Source organism: Xyrauchen texanus, chromosome 5 (genome assembly GCF_025860055.1).
Source record: "Xyrauchen texanus isolate HMW12.3.18 chromosome 5, RBS_HiC_50CHRs, whole genome shotgun sequence".
In the NCBI taxonomy this organism is placed as follows: domain Eukaryota; kingdom Metazoa; phylum Chordata; class Actinopteri; order Cypriniformes; family Catostomidae; genus Xyrauchen; species Xyrauchen texanus.
The window spans coordinates 53,380,427-53,399,631 of record NC_068280.1 but is presented as its reverse complement, the minus strand read 5'-3'; the positions used below and the strand labels follow the sequence as shown (position 1 = coordinate 53,399,631).

The 19,205-nt window shown below is 39.3% G+C and overlaps 1 protein-coding gene across 2 annotated transcripts in view; it reads left to right on the top strand.

Moving 5' to 3' along the window:
* Positions 1 to 12,091, top strand: part of tmco3 (transmembrane and coiled-coil domains 3) — a 17,389-nt gene extending 5,298 nt beyond the window's left edge. For both annotated transcript variants that reach the window (XM_052126432.1, XM_052126433.1), the window contains exons 3-14: positions 2,449 to 2,881; positions 4,054 to 4,233; positions 4,772 to 4,966; positions 7,560 to 7,688; positions 7,782 to 7,874; positions 8,074 to 8,263; positions 8,342 to 8,459; positions 8,678 to 8,873; positions 10,608 to 10,758; positions 10,860 to 10,939; positions 11,042 to 11,191; positions 11,376 to 12,091. In XM_052126432.1, coding sequence (XP_051982392.1) covers positions 2,468 to 2,881; positions 4,054 to 4,233; positions 4,772 to 4,966; positions 7,560 to 7,688; positions 7,782 to 7,874; positions 8,074 to 8,263; positions 8,342 to 8,459; positions 8,678 to 8,873; positions 10,608 to 10,758; positions 10,860 to 10,939; positions 11,042 to 11,191; positions 11,376 to 11,489 — 2,010 coding nt within the window. In that variant the 5' untranslated portion in view covers positions 2,449 to 2,467 and the 3' untranslated portion in view covers positions 11,490 to 12,091. The remainder of the gene's footprint in view (positions 1 to 2,448; positions 2,882 to 4,053; positions 4,234 to 4,771; positions 4,967 to 7,559; positions 7,689 to 7,781; positions 7,875 to 8,073; positions 8,264 to 8,341; positions 8,460 to 8,677; positions 8,874 to 10,607; positions 10,759 to 10,859; positions 10,940 to 11,041; positions 11,192 to 11,375) is intronic.
* Positions 12,092 to 19,205: the final 7,114 nt, after the last annotated feature.

Here is a 19,205-nt window from a genome sequence, read left to right as displayed (position 1 = left end):
GTTTAAAGTATTAAACTATATTTAACGACACAGTGAACTAATAATGTATGTTTATGACACAACACACCCGAGACGCTACACAAGCATGTCTGACACAGGTGTTCATTGACGGTCCTTAAACAAGCGCTCAGAATAAATCTCTGATTGATAAATTCACTTGTGTAATGGATTACTGTGAACTGTGTGTCAATGATTGACTTATGATCAATAATATGATATTAATCAATACATTGTGTTCTAAAGCCACTTTATATTGTTTTATTAATGATGAACTCTTCTGCCACAATAGTGTAATGCATTTTAATTATCTGAATATTTATTATATATATATATATATTTTTATATTTAAAGATAACTATGTATAATTATTTGATCATTATATATTGAATTATATTTATATGAGGGGCTTTCTCAGCAAATATTTGTATATGTGATTAAATGCGATTAATTAATGGGGACATCATGTAATTAGTTCGATTAAAAATTTGAATTGATTGACAGCCCTAATTATAACATTTAGTGTTCGTTGTACATTATCATACAATTCCCGGTTTTTCACAAGTTAGTTATTGTTGTTATTATATCAACAGGCCTGGTAGCAACTATTGATGTGAAAATCTTTTAATCTACATTTAACAAAGATATAGGTCTATAAGATTACGGTTATTATGGATGTGTGTCTGTGGCCACTCATCCTTTTATAAAATCCAGTTAAAAACCTCACTCAATATTGGGGACAACAATTTATTAAATTCTTCATAAAATTAATTTGTTAATTCGTCTCTGGCTCAGCGCCAGCCAACGCGCGAAAGCACAGTTTGAATTTATCAGTTGGTCAAGTTCTACTCACACCGGTGAGATCGGAATTCAGTGATTCCTCTGCGTATCACTAGAGGGAGTCTGCGCACCACTAGAGGGAGTCTGCGCACCACTAGAGGGAGTCTGCGCACCACTAGAGGGAGTCTGCGCACCACTAGAGGGAGTCTGCGCACCACTAGAGGGAGTCTGCGCACCACTAGAGGGAGTCTGCGCACCACTTGAGGGAGTCTGCGTACCACTTGAGGGAGTCTGCGCACCACTAGAGGGAGTCTGCGCACCACTAGAGGGAGTCTGCACACCACACTTTGAGAACCACTTTCAGAGATCATTAGTGGGCAGAACTGAAAAGCGTGTGTGAGCTACAATCCTGACTCAGTTACACCAGTTCTGTCTGGAGGAATGGGACAAAATTCCAGCAACTTATTGTGAGAAGCTTGTGGAAGGATCCCCAAAACATTTGACCCAAGTTAAACAATTTAAAGACAATGCCACCACATACTGACAAAGTGTGTGTAAACCTCTGACCCACTGGAAATGTGATGAAAGACATAAAATAATTCTCTCGACTATTATTCTGACATTTCACATTCTTAAAATAAAGTCGTGATCCGTACTGAACTAAGACAGGGAACGTTTTCTACGTTTAAATGTCAGGAATTGTGAAAACTGAGTTTAAATGTATTTGGTTAAAGTGTTTGTAAACTTCTGACTTCAACTGTATGTTCGGGTAATTTTTGTCTCACCAATGAACACCGCACAAGGGTTAAGTAAACTTCCATATTACAAATGTAATAGTTTGCAATAGTAAAAACTCTTAATCTGGGGAATATGCTGTATAAATTTGGTCAATTCTTCACTGTTTGTGGGCCAGTGCATGGTTATTAAAAACGGAGACCGGACAATTATGGACAAACGATCACTGATAATGTACTGTTAAAGAATTGCTGCTCATATGTTATATGGCAATATTTACTTTAGTGTTTATAGTATTGTCATACATTGTAGATGATTGGTTTTTTTCCACATATCTGTTTGTGTATGCAGTTGGAAGCAGAAATGTCAAAATAAGAGTCCCTGGTGTGTTTCAGGCTTGTTTATGGTTAAAAGTCCCACATTATGCACCAAATCTAATTTATTTTTCTGGTTATTATTGCTGCATCTGGGATTTTACTCATTTTGGACTCTTGTTTCCTCTGTCTGTGCCCATCACAGTAAGGAAAGAATAAGAGTTTTTTTTTTCTTTTTAACCTTTAACAAATTAATTTTAAAAACCATCAGCCGATTAATCGGTTTCGGCCTTTTCCACCACCTTGTTATCGTATTGGCCAAATCTGATACTGCTCCAAATATTGACATAAAAGAACCACAAAAGCTCTATTACAGTAGTTCATAAGACTTGTTTATTTTATTCCAAGTCTATTGAAGCTATATGATAGTTTTGTGAATCGCAAAAGTCTGCATGCGCTGCGTGCCTTATAGTGAACATGCAGCACCCGTTCATAGCACACGCAGGGCTCGTGATGCGCTTCTGTTCTCAGCTCTCAGAGAGAAACCCTCTCGTTTGCCCTCTTTTTACTCTCTCTTTGAATCACTCAATCAAGCACTAATGAATCTTTTGTGTCTTTACAGTGGAATCTCTAGTGGTTAGATGCAAGTCCTGTGTGTGCTGCTGTGCCTCGGCCTGGTGGCGGCACTGCAGCCGAAGCAGCAGGCCAAAAAACAGCAGTTCAGACCGGCTTCGGGTGTCATACACGGGCAGCAGTGGGTGATGGAGAGCTGCAAGAGCCTGTCAATCCTCCTGAAGCAGAAGAACTCTGCAGTACAGAAGCTGATTGCGGCCGAAGCGATGGTGCAGCGAGACCAGACTCTGTCGCCTGCGGAGAAGCTGTTCCGTGTGCACACGCTCGAGGTGTTACAGAGAGAACTGAACGAGAGCGAGCATTCGCTGTTTCAGGCCGTGGAGGGGCTGCAGAGGGTGTTGAAGGGAAACTTCAGAGACGTGGTGAACATGAAGGAGACCAGCAGACAGAGACTCGAAGCCCTCAGAGAAGCTGCTATCAAGGTGAGATGACTGTCTTGTGATGTCATATCCTGCAGGACCTTTGGTCTCACTTAAAGTGCATGACTGTTCAGATGGTTTCGGTTTGGTTCATTCTAAACGAGCTCAGTTCTCTGTGTGGAGGACTTTTGTTGAAACAGGAAGTTGGGTTGGGATATATGCAAGGGCTTTTTTTTAGAAGAAGCCAGCAGCGGGTCTGGGTATCTCAGCGAGTATTGAGTTTGAATTCAGGGCATGCTGAGTGATTCCAGTCAGGTCTCCTTAGCAACCAAATTGGCCCGGTTGCTAGGGAGGGTCTGGGTATCTCAGCGAGTATTGACGCTGACTATCACAGCTGCAGTCGTGAGTTTGAATCCAGGGTGTGCTGAGTGACTCCAGTCAGGTCTCCTTAGCAACCAAATTGGCCCGGTTGCTAGGGAGGCTAGAGTCACATGGGGTAACCTCCTCGTGGTGGTGATTAGTGGTTCCCTCAATGGGGCGTGTGGTGAGTTGTGTGTGGATCGTGGAGAGTAGCATGAGCCTCCACATGCTGTGAGTCTCCGCGGTGTCATGCACAACGAGTCACGTGATCAGATGCGCAGATTGACGGTCTCAGAAGCGGCGGCAACTGAGACTCGTCCTCCACCACCCGGATTGAGGCGAGTAACCGCGCCACCACAAGGACCTACTAAGTAGTAGGAATTGGGAATTCAAAATTGGGAGAAAAGGGGATAAATAATAGGCAGTAGCCTTCTGTATGGTGTTTATATCTCATAATTACAAGATATAAATTTGCAATTGCGACTTTATTTCTCAGAATTGTGAGTTTATATCACGCAGTTGCTACTTTATTTCTTGCAATTGCAACATCATCATTTTGACTTAGAATCTTACAATTGAGAGAAATAAAGTCATAATTACCTCTTTTATTTAGATACTTTGGTCCAAGATGATGTCATCAATAGTCATATCAATATTTTGTACCTGTGTTCCTGGTCGAGATAGACTGTACATTTTAAAACGTGTGTATCTGCTGAAAGTTAGTTTGTGAACTTCTAGGATTACACTAGCATATTGTTGAGCTCAAATCTCCAGATATGAACTAAAAGACACAGATCTGTAGCTTTCATTGGGGTCTTTAATGACTCTCAGTAGCAGTGCAGCACGATGATTTATGAGTGAACGTCTCCTCACAGGAGGAACAAGAGTATGTGGAGCTGGTTGCAGCTGAGAAACACCAGCAGGAGGCACTGAAGGAGGTGCAGGACAAGAATAAAACCCTCTCCATGCTGGACGAGATCCTGGAGGATGTGAGGAAGGCTGCAGACCGTCTGGAGGTGGAGATCGAGGACCATGCCTTCGACAACAACAAACAGGTGAGGCGTTACAAACACTGCGCTCAGAGATTGCAGTGAAGAGATATGGCTAAATTCCATTAGACCTTTAGGCTCTCACACACGTGTATTGATGTATGTAAACACTGTCCGTACACGTCTAGTTTAGGATGACATTTATGAAACTGGTGGAACTGCACAGACTGAACAGAACAGGTTAAACTAGAGCTCACGTCACACATAATGAGAGCACACCTGTGGGTCATTAGCAGAACAATGCATTTATCGTGTGTGACAGTTGTCGATTGTTGGGAGTGTTTAAAATGACATTAAAGTTAATCTCGGCCTTGACACTGAGGGTGTTTGCATGCACAATCTTAATATTTTAAGTGCATGAAAACACAAGGTGTTCGTCACAATTTGAATAAATAGTTCTCATTACTCATGTGACTTTTGGCTAATTTAAACTCCTCTGATTTGCCGTTGCATTCACGTACACACTGACCCAAATATTTTGCGCAGAATTATTTCTATACAGTCATGTGTCATGTTAATTGAAATGCTCTGTTATTGTGTTCAGATGAAGGGAGTGAATGTTGAGGCCGTTCTGAGAGTGGAGGAGGATGAGCAGGACAGTAAGAGGAAGAACATGTCCAGACAGGTGGACAAAGGCAATCTGGGTCTCAGCATGCTGATAGATTCACAGAATAACCAGTATGTGCTGACCAAACCCCGAGACTCCACCATCCCCCGCGCTGACCACCACTTCATCAAGGTCAGCATGTGACCTCTGACCTCTGACCTCTCCACTCAATCGTTGTTTTCTACAGATGAGTCTGTCACAGGTGCAGCCACTCGTCCAGAAACATGAGCAACTCAAACTGTTTGTTTGTAAGATGTTGTGAATGATCAGCATCATATTCTGTATCTTTATCAAACAGGATGGAATGTTTAAGAGGGAAACAAACCAACTAATACTAATGCGTTTTGGCTGTTCATTTACACGACAATGTTTTCAACTAAAAACTGAAAAAAATAATTCCGTTTTGGCTGTTCGTTTACACAACAACATTTTCAATGAAAAATAGAACACTTTTTTGTGTTTTGGCTGTTCGTTTACTTTTTGGGGGATTTGGCTGTGCGTTTACACAACGTTTTCAAATATAAACAAATTTTTTTGGTGTGTTTTGGCTGTTCGTTTACACAATATTTTCAAATAAAAACTGATAACTTTTTGCATTTTTGCTGTTCATTACACGACAAGCGTTTTCAAATAAAAACAGGAAAAAAAATGTGTGTTTTGGCTGTTCGTTAACACAACAATGTTTTCAAATAAAAAGATAAATGTTTGCGTTTGGCTGTTTGTTTACACCAGGGGTGTCCACACTTTTTTGTGTGATGATCTACTTTTAAATGACCAACTCAATGAGATCTACCAACTAAAAAAACAGTTTCATTTAAAATAAGAAAATGCTTGTTGGGACTACTGCATGTATCCCTACATGGAATTCATCTTCTAAATAATAAACAAATATATAATAATGTTCAATGTTGATATCATTCAGTTTTAACACTAAGCCCAACACACCTGCAGCACAATAGATTACAATAGTCAGGGCCTTTACCTTATTCTGATGACTTGCACTGAATGGAATCAGACAGTAGCTGCTGGTAGCTAGTCTCAAACACTGCTAGCTTCGCAATTTCGCGCTCTGTTCTCAGAAGTTCTTGGAAGGCGCATATGCGCAAACCTAGTTGTCATGGCAACTGAATAAACAAAACCTCGCCTGGTCAATATTTACTCGTCAAGTGCAAGTCAGACAGAAACTAAAAGAAGGAAAGACATTATATTTATTTTTATAAAAATTTAACGAAAGTACATTTAAATTGTGTGCGATCTACCAGCATTGCCTTTGCGATCGACTGGTAGATCACGATCGACGTATTGGGCACCCCTGTTTTACACAAGGTCTTCAAATAAAAATGGAAAAGTTTTTATGCGTTTTTGCTGTCCGCAGGCATGTAGTGTTTCTTTACAAAGTGACATCGCCAACTACTGTCCTGGCATGCATAATACAGCGTTTTTAGTCATTTTCGCGGATCCATGTGAACAGGGATTGTTTTGACAACGTAGTCATCTGATGCAATACAACCAACTCTTAACAGGTGCTGCACAAATTAGAATTGTCCCATTTTCAAAACTTATGAAAATATGTTTATTTACTGTGCACCTAGTCAAACATACAGTCAAAACTCTGCACGGGTCGAAAAGTCTTGAGTGAAATACAAGCATATTGTTTCACCCACAGACCTAATAAATAGAGTTTAAGCCATAAAAGCACAAAGTTATAAAGTTTGTATATTCAGATGCAATGTGTTGGATGTGCGTTACGTGTAGTTTTATAATGTTGTGGAGCATGTTCATTCTCCTCCGATCGAGTTTCAAAAATGGCTGAATTTGAGGGGCTGCACGATGTTAGCCAATCAGGACAGTGGCCGTTCACATTGACGTTTTAAGGAAGGCGCTTAGGCCAAAACTGAACGTTTCAGACAGAGGGCCAGAGACGGGGTGGAAAATGATCATATATTACTAAATTATGAATGTTTTAATCAAGCCCTCAAAAGTGAAGCCAAAACGTCTCGATCGCCCCCCGGTGGCTGGTCCTAGTATAGGTCATAAACCCCGCCTCCCCATGTTATTCAACGGGACGTGAGACCAACTAAACCATTAAATGACACTTCACATATCTTTTTTCCAAAGATAGTTTCTGTCATTTACTGTCGTTTCTATCACGTTGATGTCATTTCAAGTGTTTGTTTTCAAAATAAGTTTGTTTTTAGTTATTTGATGCTATAAAAACGCTGCTGTGACATCATGATTGACAGCTGTGATTGACAGGTCCTCTGAGCGAAGTAGTCACTGAAGCACCAACTTTTTTGGGATCTTCGGAGGACTGAGGAGATTGGAGCTTTAAATTTAATATCTACATTTCTATAATTAATTATTTCACACCGCCATAAGTCAAAAGTCAAAAGGGGCGTGTGCTTGCGATTGATTCAGCGAGAGTGAGGGCGGGGCCTTGATTTGGCAGCTTTACTTCCTGCTCACTACTGCGCAGGTCTGGTCCCGAAATCGCAACTGCGCAGACTCAAGTCCCAAGATGTCAGCGCCATATCGGGACACTGGCGGCTTCAGTTCTCACCAATGGAAAAGAGCGAAGGGGCGTCGGCCATCTTTTTTTACAGTCTATGGTTTTAATGCAAAAAAAAATCATTACTAACATTATCAGTGGACCTCAGGGAAGATAATAAATGATATAAAAAAGAGCATGCGGTTTCTCAGGTATATGATTTGTTTGGTTCTATAGGATCTAGTGTATGTGGTGATGTTGTCTCTGCCGTGTGGATGGATGTGTACACTGATGGGTCTGCCGCCCATGTTTGGGTACATTATCTGTGGAGTTCTGCTCGGCCCATCGGGACTCAACAGCATTAAAGTGAGTGATGATCACCTCCACTGAACACACAGGAATGGTACATCATAGTTGATCAACTGTTCTCAAATCTATACTGATTCTGTTCTCCTGCAGTCTATGGTGCAGGTGGAGACATTAGGAGAGCTGGGTGTGTTCTTCACTCTGTTTGTGGTCGGTCTGGAGTTTTCACCTGAACGACTCCACAAGGTAAAAGCAAACAAACCTGTTTCTCAGCTGGATGATACAGTAACACAACATTAATGAGTTTGAGCACTACAACTCATGACTGAGATTTATGGGTTAATGTCATTATTATTGAGAATTGATATGGATTATAATGAGAAGCACAGTGTTGTCATTCTGTTGGGTGTCATCGTTGCATTCGATGATGTGTATTTGTCTTCAGGTGTGGAAGATCTCTCTTCAGGGTTCTGGATATGTGACTCTGCTGATGGTGGGCTTTGGTCTGGTTTGGGGTCAGCTGCTCGGCCTTCACCCCTCACAGACCGTCTTCATCTCAAGCTGTCTGTCTCTTTCCAGCACTCCTCTGGTGTCTCGCTTCCTCGCCGGAGGATCCAGAGGAGAGTCAAAAGAGGGTGAGATCTCGAGTGCTTCTGTGCAGACCAGAGAAACCCTCGTTTAAACCAGTGTGTTGACAGTATTGTGTCTGACAGGTGAGCTGGATTACAGCAGTGTGTTACTGGGCATGCTCGTCATGCAGGATGTGCAGCTGGGTTTGTTCATCGCTGTGATGCCCACATTAATTCAAGGAGGAAGTGAAGACACAGACAGGTCAATTAAAACACACACGATGTGTCTTCTACAATATTAGCAAATTCTACTCAATTTTCCAGATTGATTAATAAGTGAGAATAATAACTAATGCTGCTGCACCAAATATCAGTTTAGTACTAGAATAATACAGTGTACACACACACACAGTTTGTTTATTCTGTCGTTATAACATCAAATGTTGACGAACTGTTCTTCTTGTTGTCGTGTTGCCACAGCGTTCTGATGGAAACGTTGCATGTTGTGGTTCTTCTGGCTCGGGTTCTGGTGTCGTTAGCAGCGGTTCTGCTCATGTGTTGGGTGCTCAGGTCTCATCTGGTTGGTCCGTTCTACAGAAAGTTGCATGCGGAGAGTAAAGGGAACAAGGAGATACTGGTGCTGGGCACCACTGCGTTTGTCTTCCTCATGCTCACTGTAAGCTGACTCCTTCATAACCTATATTCTGTTTTCCTGCCTTCCTAGATTACTTCCTTTTCCTCTTTTGCATCCTTCCTTCCTTCCTAAACTTATTCCATTCTTCCTTCCAGCCATCCTTCCTTCAATTTTTCCTTCCTTCCATCATTCCTTCCTTGTCTTCCTTCCTATGTTACTTCCTTTTCCTTTTTTGCATACTTCCATCCTTCCTAAACTTATTCCATTTTTCCTGCCAGCCATCCTTCCTTCATTTTTTCCTTCCTTCCATCATTCCTTCCTGTTATTCCTTCCTATATTACTTCCTTTTCCTTCATTTCTTCCATTCTTCCTGTCTGCCATCCTTCCATCTTTCCTTTCTCCCTTCCTTTTCTTCTTTTGCGTCCTTTGTTCCTTCTTTTTTCCATTCTTCCTGCCTGCCTTTCTTCCTTTCCGTCCTTTCCTCCTGCCTTCCTTCCTTTCTTCCTATATTACTTCCTTTCCTTCCTTAATTTCTTAAATGTTTTCCTTCCTTTCTTCCAATCTTCCTGCCAGCCATCCTTCCGTCATTCCTTCCTGTTCTTCCTTCCTATATTACTTCCTTTTCCTCTTTTGCATCCTTCCTTCCATTCTTCCTGCCTGCCATCTTTCCTAAATGTTCTTAATTCCTATGTCACTTCCTTTTCCTTCATTACTTCCTTCATTTCTTCCATTCCTTCCTTTCCATTATTCCTGCCTGCCATCCTTCCATCCTTCCTTCTCTTACTTTTCTTCCTATATCACTTCCTTCCTTTTCCTTCAGTTCTTCCTTCCTACTTTTTTCCTTTGTTCCTGCCTTCCCTCCTTTTTATTTTTTCTTCTTTCCTTCCTTCCTTCCTTAATTTTAAAACTGTGCTTCCTTTCTTCCTTCTTTCCTTTCTTTACGTTCTTCCTTTTTCTTCCTTTCCTCCCTTCCTTTTTTTATACCTTTGCTTCCTTTCTTCCTTCTTTCTTTTCATTCTTCCTGCCTTCCTTTTCTTCTTCCTTTTCCTCTTTTGCATCCTTTCTTCCTAAACGTATTCCATTCTTCCTGCCAGCCATCCTTCCTTAATATTCTTCCTTCCTTCCATCATTCCTTCCTGTTCTTCCTTCCTATATTTCTTCCATTTCCTCTTTTGCATCCTTCCTTCCTTCCTAAACTTATTCCATTCTTCCTTCCATCATTCCTAAATGTTCTTCCTTCCTATGTCACTTCCTTTTCCTTCATTACTTCCTTAATTTCTTCCATTCCTGCCTTTCCATTATTCCTGCCTGCCATCCTTCCATCTCTTACTTCCTTCTCTTACTTTTCTTTCTATATCACTTCCTTCCTTTTCCTTCAGTTCTTCCTTCATTTCTTCCATTCTTCCTCCCTTCCTTTTCTTCTTTTGCAACCTTCTTCCTTCTTTCTTTACATTCTTCATTCCTGCCTTCCTTCCTTTTACTTCCTTTCCTTCAGTTCGTCCTTCCTACTTTTTTCCTTTGTTCCTGCCTTCCCTCCTTTTTATTTTTTCTTCTTTCTTTCCTTCCTTCCTTAATTTTAAAACCTTGCTTCCTTCCTATCTTCCTTCTTTCTTTTCATTCTTCCTGCCTTCCTTCCTTTGTTTTTTCCTCCCACACTCAACGGTTAGAAAATATTGAAGTTAAAATGATCCATCACAATGTTTAACCATGAGTGTATGTTGGAGAGCCGTCGCCTGACCCCTCACCTCACCTATGATATGATGTTGGAACATGCAGGTAACAGAATTTATGGATGTGTCTATGGAGTTGGGCTGTTTCCTGGCAGGAGCGCTGCTCTCCTCACAGGGTCACATGGTCACTACTGAGGTCATGAGCTGTATTGAACCAATCAGAGATTTCCTCGCTATCATCTTCTTTGCATCTATTGGTGAGTGGACAGGACTATAGCTAGAAATGTAATCTAATCTATTTTATCAACTTATTTTAAGTGAGTCCATTACAATCAGCACAGCTGTTGACTGTTTGCAGGGTTACACGTGTTCCCAACCTTTGTCCTGTACGAGTTAACCATCCTGTTAGTGTTGACCTTATCACTGGTAATTATGAAGGTAATCAGTTATGCTCATTTCATCTTTACATATTGAATAAAGATTAATCTGTGAGTCTTTATCGCTCTCTTCTCATGCTCTGTTTGGTATTTGTCGTCTCAGTTTATAATGGCGATGTTGGTGCTGTCTGCTATTCTTCCCCCGAGCTCAAGACACATCCGCTGGGTGGTGTCTGCTGGGCTGGCCCAAGTCAGCGAGTTCTCCTTCGTTCTGGGCAGTCGTGCACGGCGGGCAGGCATTATCTCCCGCGAGGTCAGTAAAAACACATGATTTGACCTGTAGCTGCTGCTGAAATCTGTCACTTGATTATCTCTCACAGGGTTCAATATAAAGACTAATTTCTGGTCACATTTTCACTCGGATTTCAGGTAGTTAATTTGGTCATTCGCGACTCAAATGTGACTATATGATGCATCCTCTCTTCTTTCTCGTCTAGGTGTATCTGTTGGTTCTCAGCGTCACCACTTTAAGTCTCCTCCTGGCACCCGTGTTATGGAGAGCCGCCACGCACAAATGCATTCCCCGAGCCGAGAGAAAACCGCTCACTTGACCGAAACAGAAGTGAGCGCACAACAGAAGAGCTCTCGTTGAGAGAACAAAGCATTAGCACACATTAACTGTTTCTCTCCTGGTCGAACACAGGAGGTGTTAGAATGAAACCCAGTTGGGTTCTAATACTCAAGGTGTGTTCACATTAAATGCATCATATTGATGACAAACACCGTTTATGAGAAACAAAAGGGCAGGTACTGAAATTTAAAGGGTCGTTCTATGAAGTACTTTCCAAAGCATGCAAAAACAAAAGTTATGTGAGTTGCTATGTATAATATTATTTGATCAAACACTATTTATTTCTGTAATAGGTGCCTTGAAATGATGTCAACAGACAATCCTAATAATGTAGCTGTTATCATGTCAAATAAACACGTGTTGAATACAAGCACAAGCTCATTTTGCACTACAGAACACAAACAGGTGTTTATGATAAAGATGAACATGTTCTCTATTAATTGTGTACAGGAAACATTTGTTTGACTGTTTTCACAGCAGAAGATATAAAGACATTCCCGCTGAAGCTGTATTTTAAGCACAATCGAGCAGTTCATAATTGTAATGACAACCAACTTAAATGAAATGTAAATATTAAAGAAATGATCTGAATAATTTATCTTGACTGTTTTTATTTCAATGGTGATCTAAAATCTGAACTTAATTCAAACTATTGTTCGGGTACAAGATTTTGTTTGTGTTGTGAGGTGTTTGTAATGAAGGTTATGAGGGATATAAAGAGTTTCTTGACTTAACATAGATGTTTTATATCACTATATAAATGTATCATTATGTGTGAATCAAGAGTAATTCTCACTAAATTAAATAAGCATGCAAATTTAAATGGAGTAAGGTAAAACGTGTATTTCTTATGTGATTAAAAATGTATATTTTGATGGATTGTCGGCATTATAGAATATAATAATAACTTTTCACTTCTTTTAAAAATCAGCTGTTTCATCATATTGGCCCATTGTAAAGTAAAAGTGTAAATAATAAGTATCAAGTTGTCATCGGTCAAATGTGCGCATAAAATTACCATTTCAAACAATGTTTACGTATTACTGAAGTACTGTGTAAACTGATGTTTCGACATGCCTAAAACAGACCTTGCAAATATTCAGAAATGCCCCTGACTGAGTTTAAAACTAATTCAATTAATTTGCATGTTATTCACAGATATAACCAGATACATTTGACGCATCTATTAACCTTACATACGCAATTTGTTTATGAAGAAATAAACAGCGGAAATGATGCTCAATCGATCCGACTTGTAATGAAGATTCAATCAAACTGACTCATAACGAAGATTCAATCGAACCAACTTGTAACGAAGATGCAATTGAACCGATTCGTAACGAAGATGCAATTGAAATGACTCCTAACAAAGATGCAATTGAACCGACTTGTAACGAATATTCAATCGAACCGACTCGTAACGAAGATTCAATCGAACCGACTCGTAACGAAGATTCAATCGAACCAACTTGTAACAAAGATGCAATTGAAATGACTCCTAACAAAGATTCAATCGAACCGACTCGTAACGAAGATTCAATCAAACTGACTCATAACGAAGATTTGGTCGAACTGACTCGTAACGAAGATTCAATCGAACTGACTCGTAATGAAGATTCAATCGAACTGACTCGTAACGAAGATTTGGTCGAACCGACTCGTAACGAAGATTCAATCGAACTGACTTGTAATGAAGATTCAATCGAACTGACTCGTAACGAAGATTTGGTCAAACCGATTCGTAACGAAGATTCAATCGAACTGACTTGTAATGAAGATTCAATCGAACCGACTCGCAACGAAGAGTCAGTAGAACCGACTCGTAACGAAGATTCAATCGAACCAACTTGTAACAAAGATGCAATTGAAACGACTCCTAACAAAGATGCAATTGAACTGACTTGTAACGAAGATTCAATCGAACCGACTCGTAACGAAGATTCAATCGAACCAACTTGTAACGAAGATGCAATTGAACCGATTCGTAACGAAGATGCAATTGAACCGACTTGTAACGAATATTCAATCGAACCGACTCGTAACGAAGATTCAATCGAATCGACTCGTAACGAAGATTCAATCGAACCAACTTGTAACAAAGATGCAATTGAAATGACTCCTAACAAAGATTCAATCGAACCGACTCGTAACGAAGATTCAATCAAACTGACTCATAACGAAGATTTGGTCGAACTGACTCGTAACGAAGATTCAATCGAACTGACTCGTAACGAAGATTTGGTCGAACCGACTCGTAACGAAGATTCAATCGAACTGACTTGTAATGAAGATTCAATCGAACTGACTCGTAACGAAGATTTGGTCAAACCGATTCGTAACGAAGATTCAATCGAACTGACTTGTAATGAAGATTCAATCGAACCGACTCGCAACGAAGAGTCAGTAGAACCGACTCGTAACGAAGATTCAATCGAACCAACTTGTAACAAAGATGCAATTGAAACGACTCCTGACAAAGATGCAATTGAACCGACTTGTAACGAATATTCAATCGAACCGACTCGTAACGAAGATTTGGTCGAACTGACTCGTAACGAAGATTCAATCGAACTGACTCGTAACGAAGATTCAATCGAACTGACTCGTAATGAAGATTCAATCGAACTGACTCGTAACGAAGATTTGGTCGAACCGACTCGTAACGAAGATTCAATCGAACTGACTCGTAACAAAGATTCAATCGAACTGACTTGTAATGAAGATTCAATCGAACTGACTCGTAACGAAGATTTGGTCAAACCGATTCGTAACGAAGATTCAATCGAACTGACTTGTAATGAAGATTCAATCGAACCGACTCGCAATGAAGAGTCAATAGAACCGACTCGTAACGAAGATTCAATCGAACCAACTTGTTACAAAGATGCAATTGAAACGACTCCTAACAAAGATGCAATCGAACCGACTTGTAACGAAGATTCAATCGAACCGACTCGTAACGAAGATTCAATCGAACCAACTTGTAACAAAGATGCAATTGAAACGACTCCTAACAAAGATTCAATCGAACCAACTTGTAACAAAGATGCAATTGAACCGACTTGTAACGAAGATGCAATCGAACCGACTCGTAACGAAGATTCAATCGAACCAACTTGTAACAAAGATGCAATTGAAACGACTCCTAACAAAGATTCAATCGAACCAACTTGTAACAAAGATGCAATTGAACCGACTTGTAACGAAGATGCAATCGAACCGACTCGTAAGGAAGATTTGGTCGAACTGACTCGTAATGAAGATTCAATCGAACTGACTCGTAATGAAGATTCAATCAAACCTGTCTTAAACGAAGATTCAATCGAACCGACTCATAATGAAGATTCATTCGAACCGACTCGTAACGAAGATTCAATCGAACCGACTCATAACGAAGATTAAATCGAACCGACTCATAACGAAGATTCATTCGAACCGACTCGTAACGAAGATTCAGTCGAACCGACTCGTAACGAAGATTCATTCGAACCGACTCATAATGAAGATTCATTCGAACCGACTCAGAACGTTTGTAAATCTGACTGTGACCTGACTGTGCTTTTTAAAGAAATTTTAATGTTAAGTGTAGTTTGCCTGCTGTAAAATAATATTAAATCAAAGTGGCATTTCCTTCAGACAAAAATAACTTTCAGAATCTTTGTAATTTTTTTAATTTGTATTTTATGATAAACGGAGTAACTATAAAATAAGAATATGCAATATTATAAGAATAAGAAATAATGACATTTGGAAACATTTACACCAGGGGCGGGTCTACGGGGTGGCCAGGGGGGGCACCGGCCCCCCCCCCTGAAATTTGATTGGCCACCCCAGGTGCCCCCCCATAAGATGTCTTGTGATTGGTTCATTTTACGGCCAATCAGTTTATAGACTCTACTGAAGTTCGTGATTCAAAGAATTTTTTTTTTTTTAAAGCTTAATAAAGTCATCTTTATTGCCAAAAAAAAGGATACAAATAACAAGTGACTTATCAAAATATACATAACAATTTTCTCAAATAACTACTGTCTACAACTGCCGTAAATTGTTTCGACATACTTTTTTTTTTTAATTGTATTATCCTTCAACAACACAAACAAACAAGGTACATCAACACATCTCTGAATATCACCTCAATTGTTCGGCCATAGTTTGAGCACAGCTAGAACAAAGAACAGAAAACACTATGAACAAACCAATAATTAAATAAAAGAAAAACAAAAATAAATAAAATGAAAAAATAAATAAAAAGGGACTTTTTTAATTAATTTAAACATATCCAAAAGAGAAATCAGTTTAAGGGCTTTCTGATTTTTAACACATTTTAAAGATTTGCACAAGAGTTTAACCTCAATCATCCAGTGATTCAAGTTGGGTTCAGATTTAAACCATCTGCATTTATGAATGAAAAACTTTCCAAAACATAACAAGAAATTAATAACAAAATCACAATCTTTGTTTTCCAGACAAACACCAAACCTAATTAACTTCCACGTGAGCGGTGGGAGACCTTTACCAATTCTGCCCCTCACTCCAAAGGGGCACCAGATCACAATCAAAGACATGCTCGAGATTTTCAATATTTGTTTCACAAAAAACACAATTATTCACATCAAAATTTAATTTCAATCTTAAAAATTCTTTAGTAGGATAAATCTTATTTAAAATGTTGAAGTTCACCTCCTTAGCTTTAGGAGGGAGAGGAAAAGACAAATCATTTGTCCTAATTTTTTTTATTTCAACCTTATCAAAATCTTTAGGCAGGTATTCCCGTCTAATTGGGTTTGGGTAATACGCCTGTAAAAAAACAAATGACTCTATTTGTAAATTTATCACAAAAATCATAACCTTCTAAGGAGAGCGGTCTCTGTTACGGATAAGATGAAGGCAGACGTGGAGTGAGGATCTATTTGCAGGTTTTATTGAAAAAACGTGAAAACAGACAAAACAGGAACAAAGGAAATACCCGCAATGGGGAAATAAAACAAAAACACAGAAAACATAGAACGAGCACGGAAAGAGGCGTCCACCAACATCAACAATCAACAGGGGAATGGAGAAACAGCAGGGTTTAAATACACAGGAGACATGATGATGACGAACGACGATCAGGTGAGCACAATGACACAGGGCTGGCAGTGATGAGGGCCGGGAATCATGGGAAGTGTAGTTTTTACAAACGGAATAGGAGTTTGAGACAAAGACTAGTGAAACACAGGGCAGACAACAAGGGAATCGTGACAGTCTCAGTACTGGGGAGATTTTGGAGTACAACATGTCTTCTTTAACCACTAATCTTAACGAAATCGGTATAGCTCTAATCAGGGGCATTTCCAGCACTGAAGGGCATCTGGGGCTTAGCCCAGACAATTTTATTTTCACACTAGCAACCACTTCTCTGTAGTCCAAAGCTGGTGAGAGGGTATTCTTTGAGTTTTGCTCTGGCTGGGCCTGTTTCTACAGTTCCTAAATCTTCCACTCTAGTACTATCCTCAACATCCTCTCTCCTCCCCGAATCATCTGTGATGCAAAAGAACAGATACAGCACATAACGCATTGCAAATCAGCTTCAAACAACTAATTCATCAAGTGCTACATATGTCAAACTGTAGACCAATACCATTGAAGAAAATGTATTGGGAGGAGATCAGTGGGATTGCCCTAATATCTGTCATGCACATTAACATAAAGTCATCACAAAGAGTTATATTATAGTGAGTAAAGTGAAGTAAAAAAAAATGTGTTAATATAAATAATTTATATTTTTTGAGATAAAGAGTCAAAATGATGTATAAGATCCTAAGTTAAAGGAATACATGAATGACTTTAGTCTAAGTTCATTGACACACCATGGCATCGAACTGTATATAATTCTCAATGTTCATCTGTCAAAATCCTTTCATTAGGATCATTAGGATTATTGGGATAAACAATGTTTCACTTTTAACTTTCTCTAAAGTAAAGATTAATTGTCAGTTTCCATGCCTGATTCTGGCACATCTTTGCTACCCTCAAAGTGTATATTTACTACAAACTAATATCACAAAACAAGTCACACATACATTTTATGCTAATGCTTATTGGTTATCCTTAGAGAAAACAACACCTGATAAACAAGAAAATTATGCTTCGAACAGGACTCAAACCGCGGTCTTCAGCATGAGAGGCAGATGCTCTAACCACAAGGATAGAGAATACAACATGATCTTTAGACATGATTTGCTTCATTTTTGCTCTCTTTCCTGCTAACTGCTGTTAACTCGCCAATAAGTAACGTTAGTTAATGTCAGCTCCTCCCCTACCTGCTGCATATTCAACAGAGAGGAAGAAACGGAGTCGCCCATAGGCTACCGACAGCAAAGAAACTTACTCTATAGGCTAGATTATGCCTATGTCTATTTTTACAGGCTGTATGCAGTATGTGCAAAGCCAAAGCACAATGAAATAAGGCAACTTATGATTTTGGGGGTTTACATTGGCTTTTGTCCGGTTTCATATTTGTCAGTCAACTTTTCAAAATACATTTGGGGCTACACTCAAAACATTTGGGGCTGAAGCCCCGGCAAAATCGGCTGACACCGCGTCTGGCTCTAATCATTCTATTAAACATATTAACGGTACACTGTACTTGGAATATCTCACAAAACTCTCTATACAGTAACACATTTCCATTATCATCCAAGAAATGGGCAATAGCCCAAATCCCTTTAGATATCCATTCCTCAAGATATACAGATCTTCTGCCAAACTTTATATATCTACTATTCCAGACTGGAGTGTTGTGAGGAGTGAAGTTATGATTGAACAATAGTTTCCAATAGAGCAGCTCCTGCTGATGGAAGGATGAACGTTTAACTGGTAACGAGGTGCACTCAGTCACAACAGAACAGAAAGTGTATTCCCCCAGTTTGTTAAAGATAGCATTGGGGACAATAAACCAAGAGGAGTGGCTATTTTGAATGAAGGATTTTAACCATTTCAATTTCAAAACACCATTCATAATGTCGATAGCATTCATCCCACCGTCTTCATATTTATTAATCATGTCCTCCTTTCTAATGTACTGACACTTATTTCTCCAAATAAATGTAAAATTCACCTTATTTATTAATTGAATCATTCGTGTCGATATGGGCAAGGAGAAGGCTGGATAGATGAGTCTGGACAAACTCTCCATTTGAGATAAAAGAACCCTTCCAAAGAGTGTAAGATCCCTCTGCAGCATCTATTCAATATGAACTTACATTTATCTGTTATTCAACACATTTTATTCTCCATAACATCTTTATCTTTAGAAATAATAATCCCCAAATATTTAACTTCCCTTTTAATTTGTATATTAGATAATGACTGCAAAGGAAACTCCTGCAGGGTTAACATTACACATTTGTTTGGGTTTAAATGTGCCCCTTTAGAAAACTGCTTAATCGAATGTAAAGCTCATGGAATTTGATATTCATTCTTTAGAAACACTGTTGTATCGTCAGCAAACTGACTTATAAGTATATGTCTATCCATACCATTATTTTTAATCAATATAGATAATATATAAATAATAATGTGAGCTTGCCAGTCACCACCGAAACAGAAGAATCCAGCTGTTTTAGTTGAGGTCTGCCTTCTTTCTTTCTGCTACTGTTTTCCTCTCTTTCTGCTACTGTTTTCCTCTCTTTCTGCTACTGTTTTTATTGTTTCT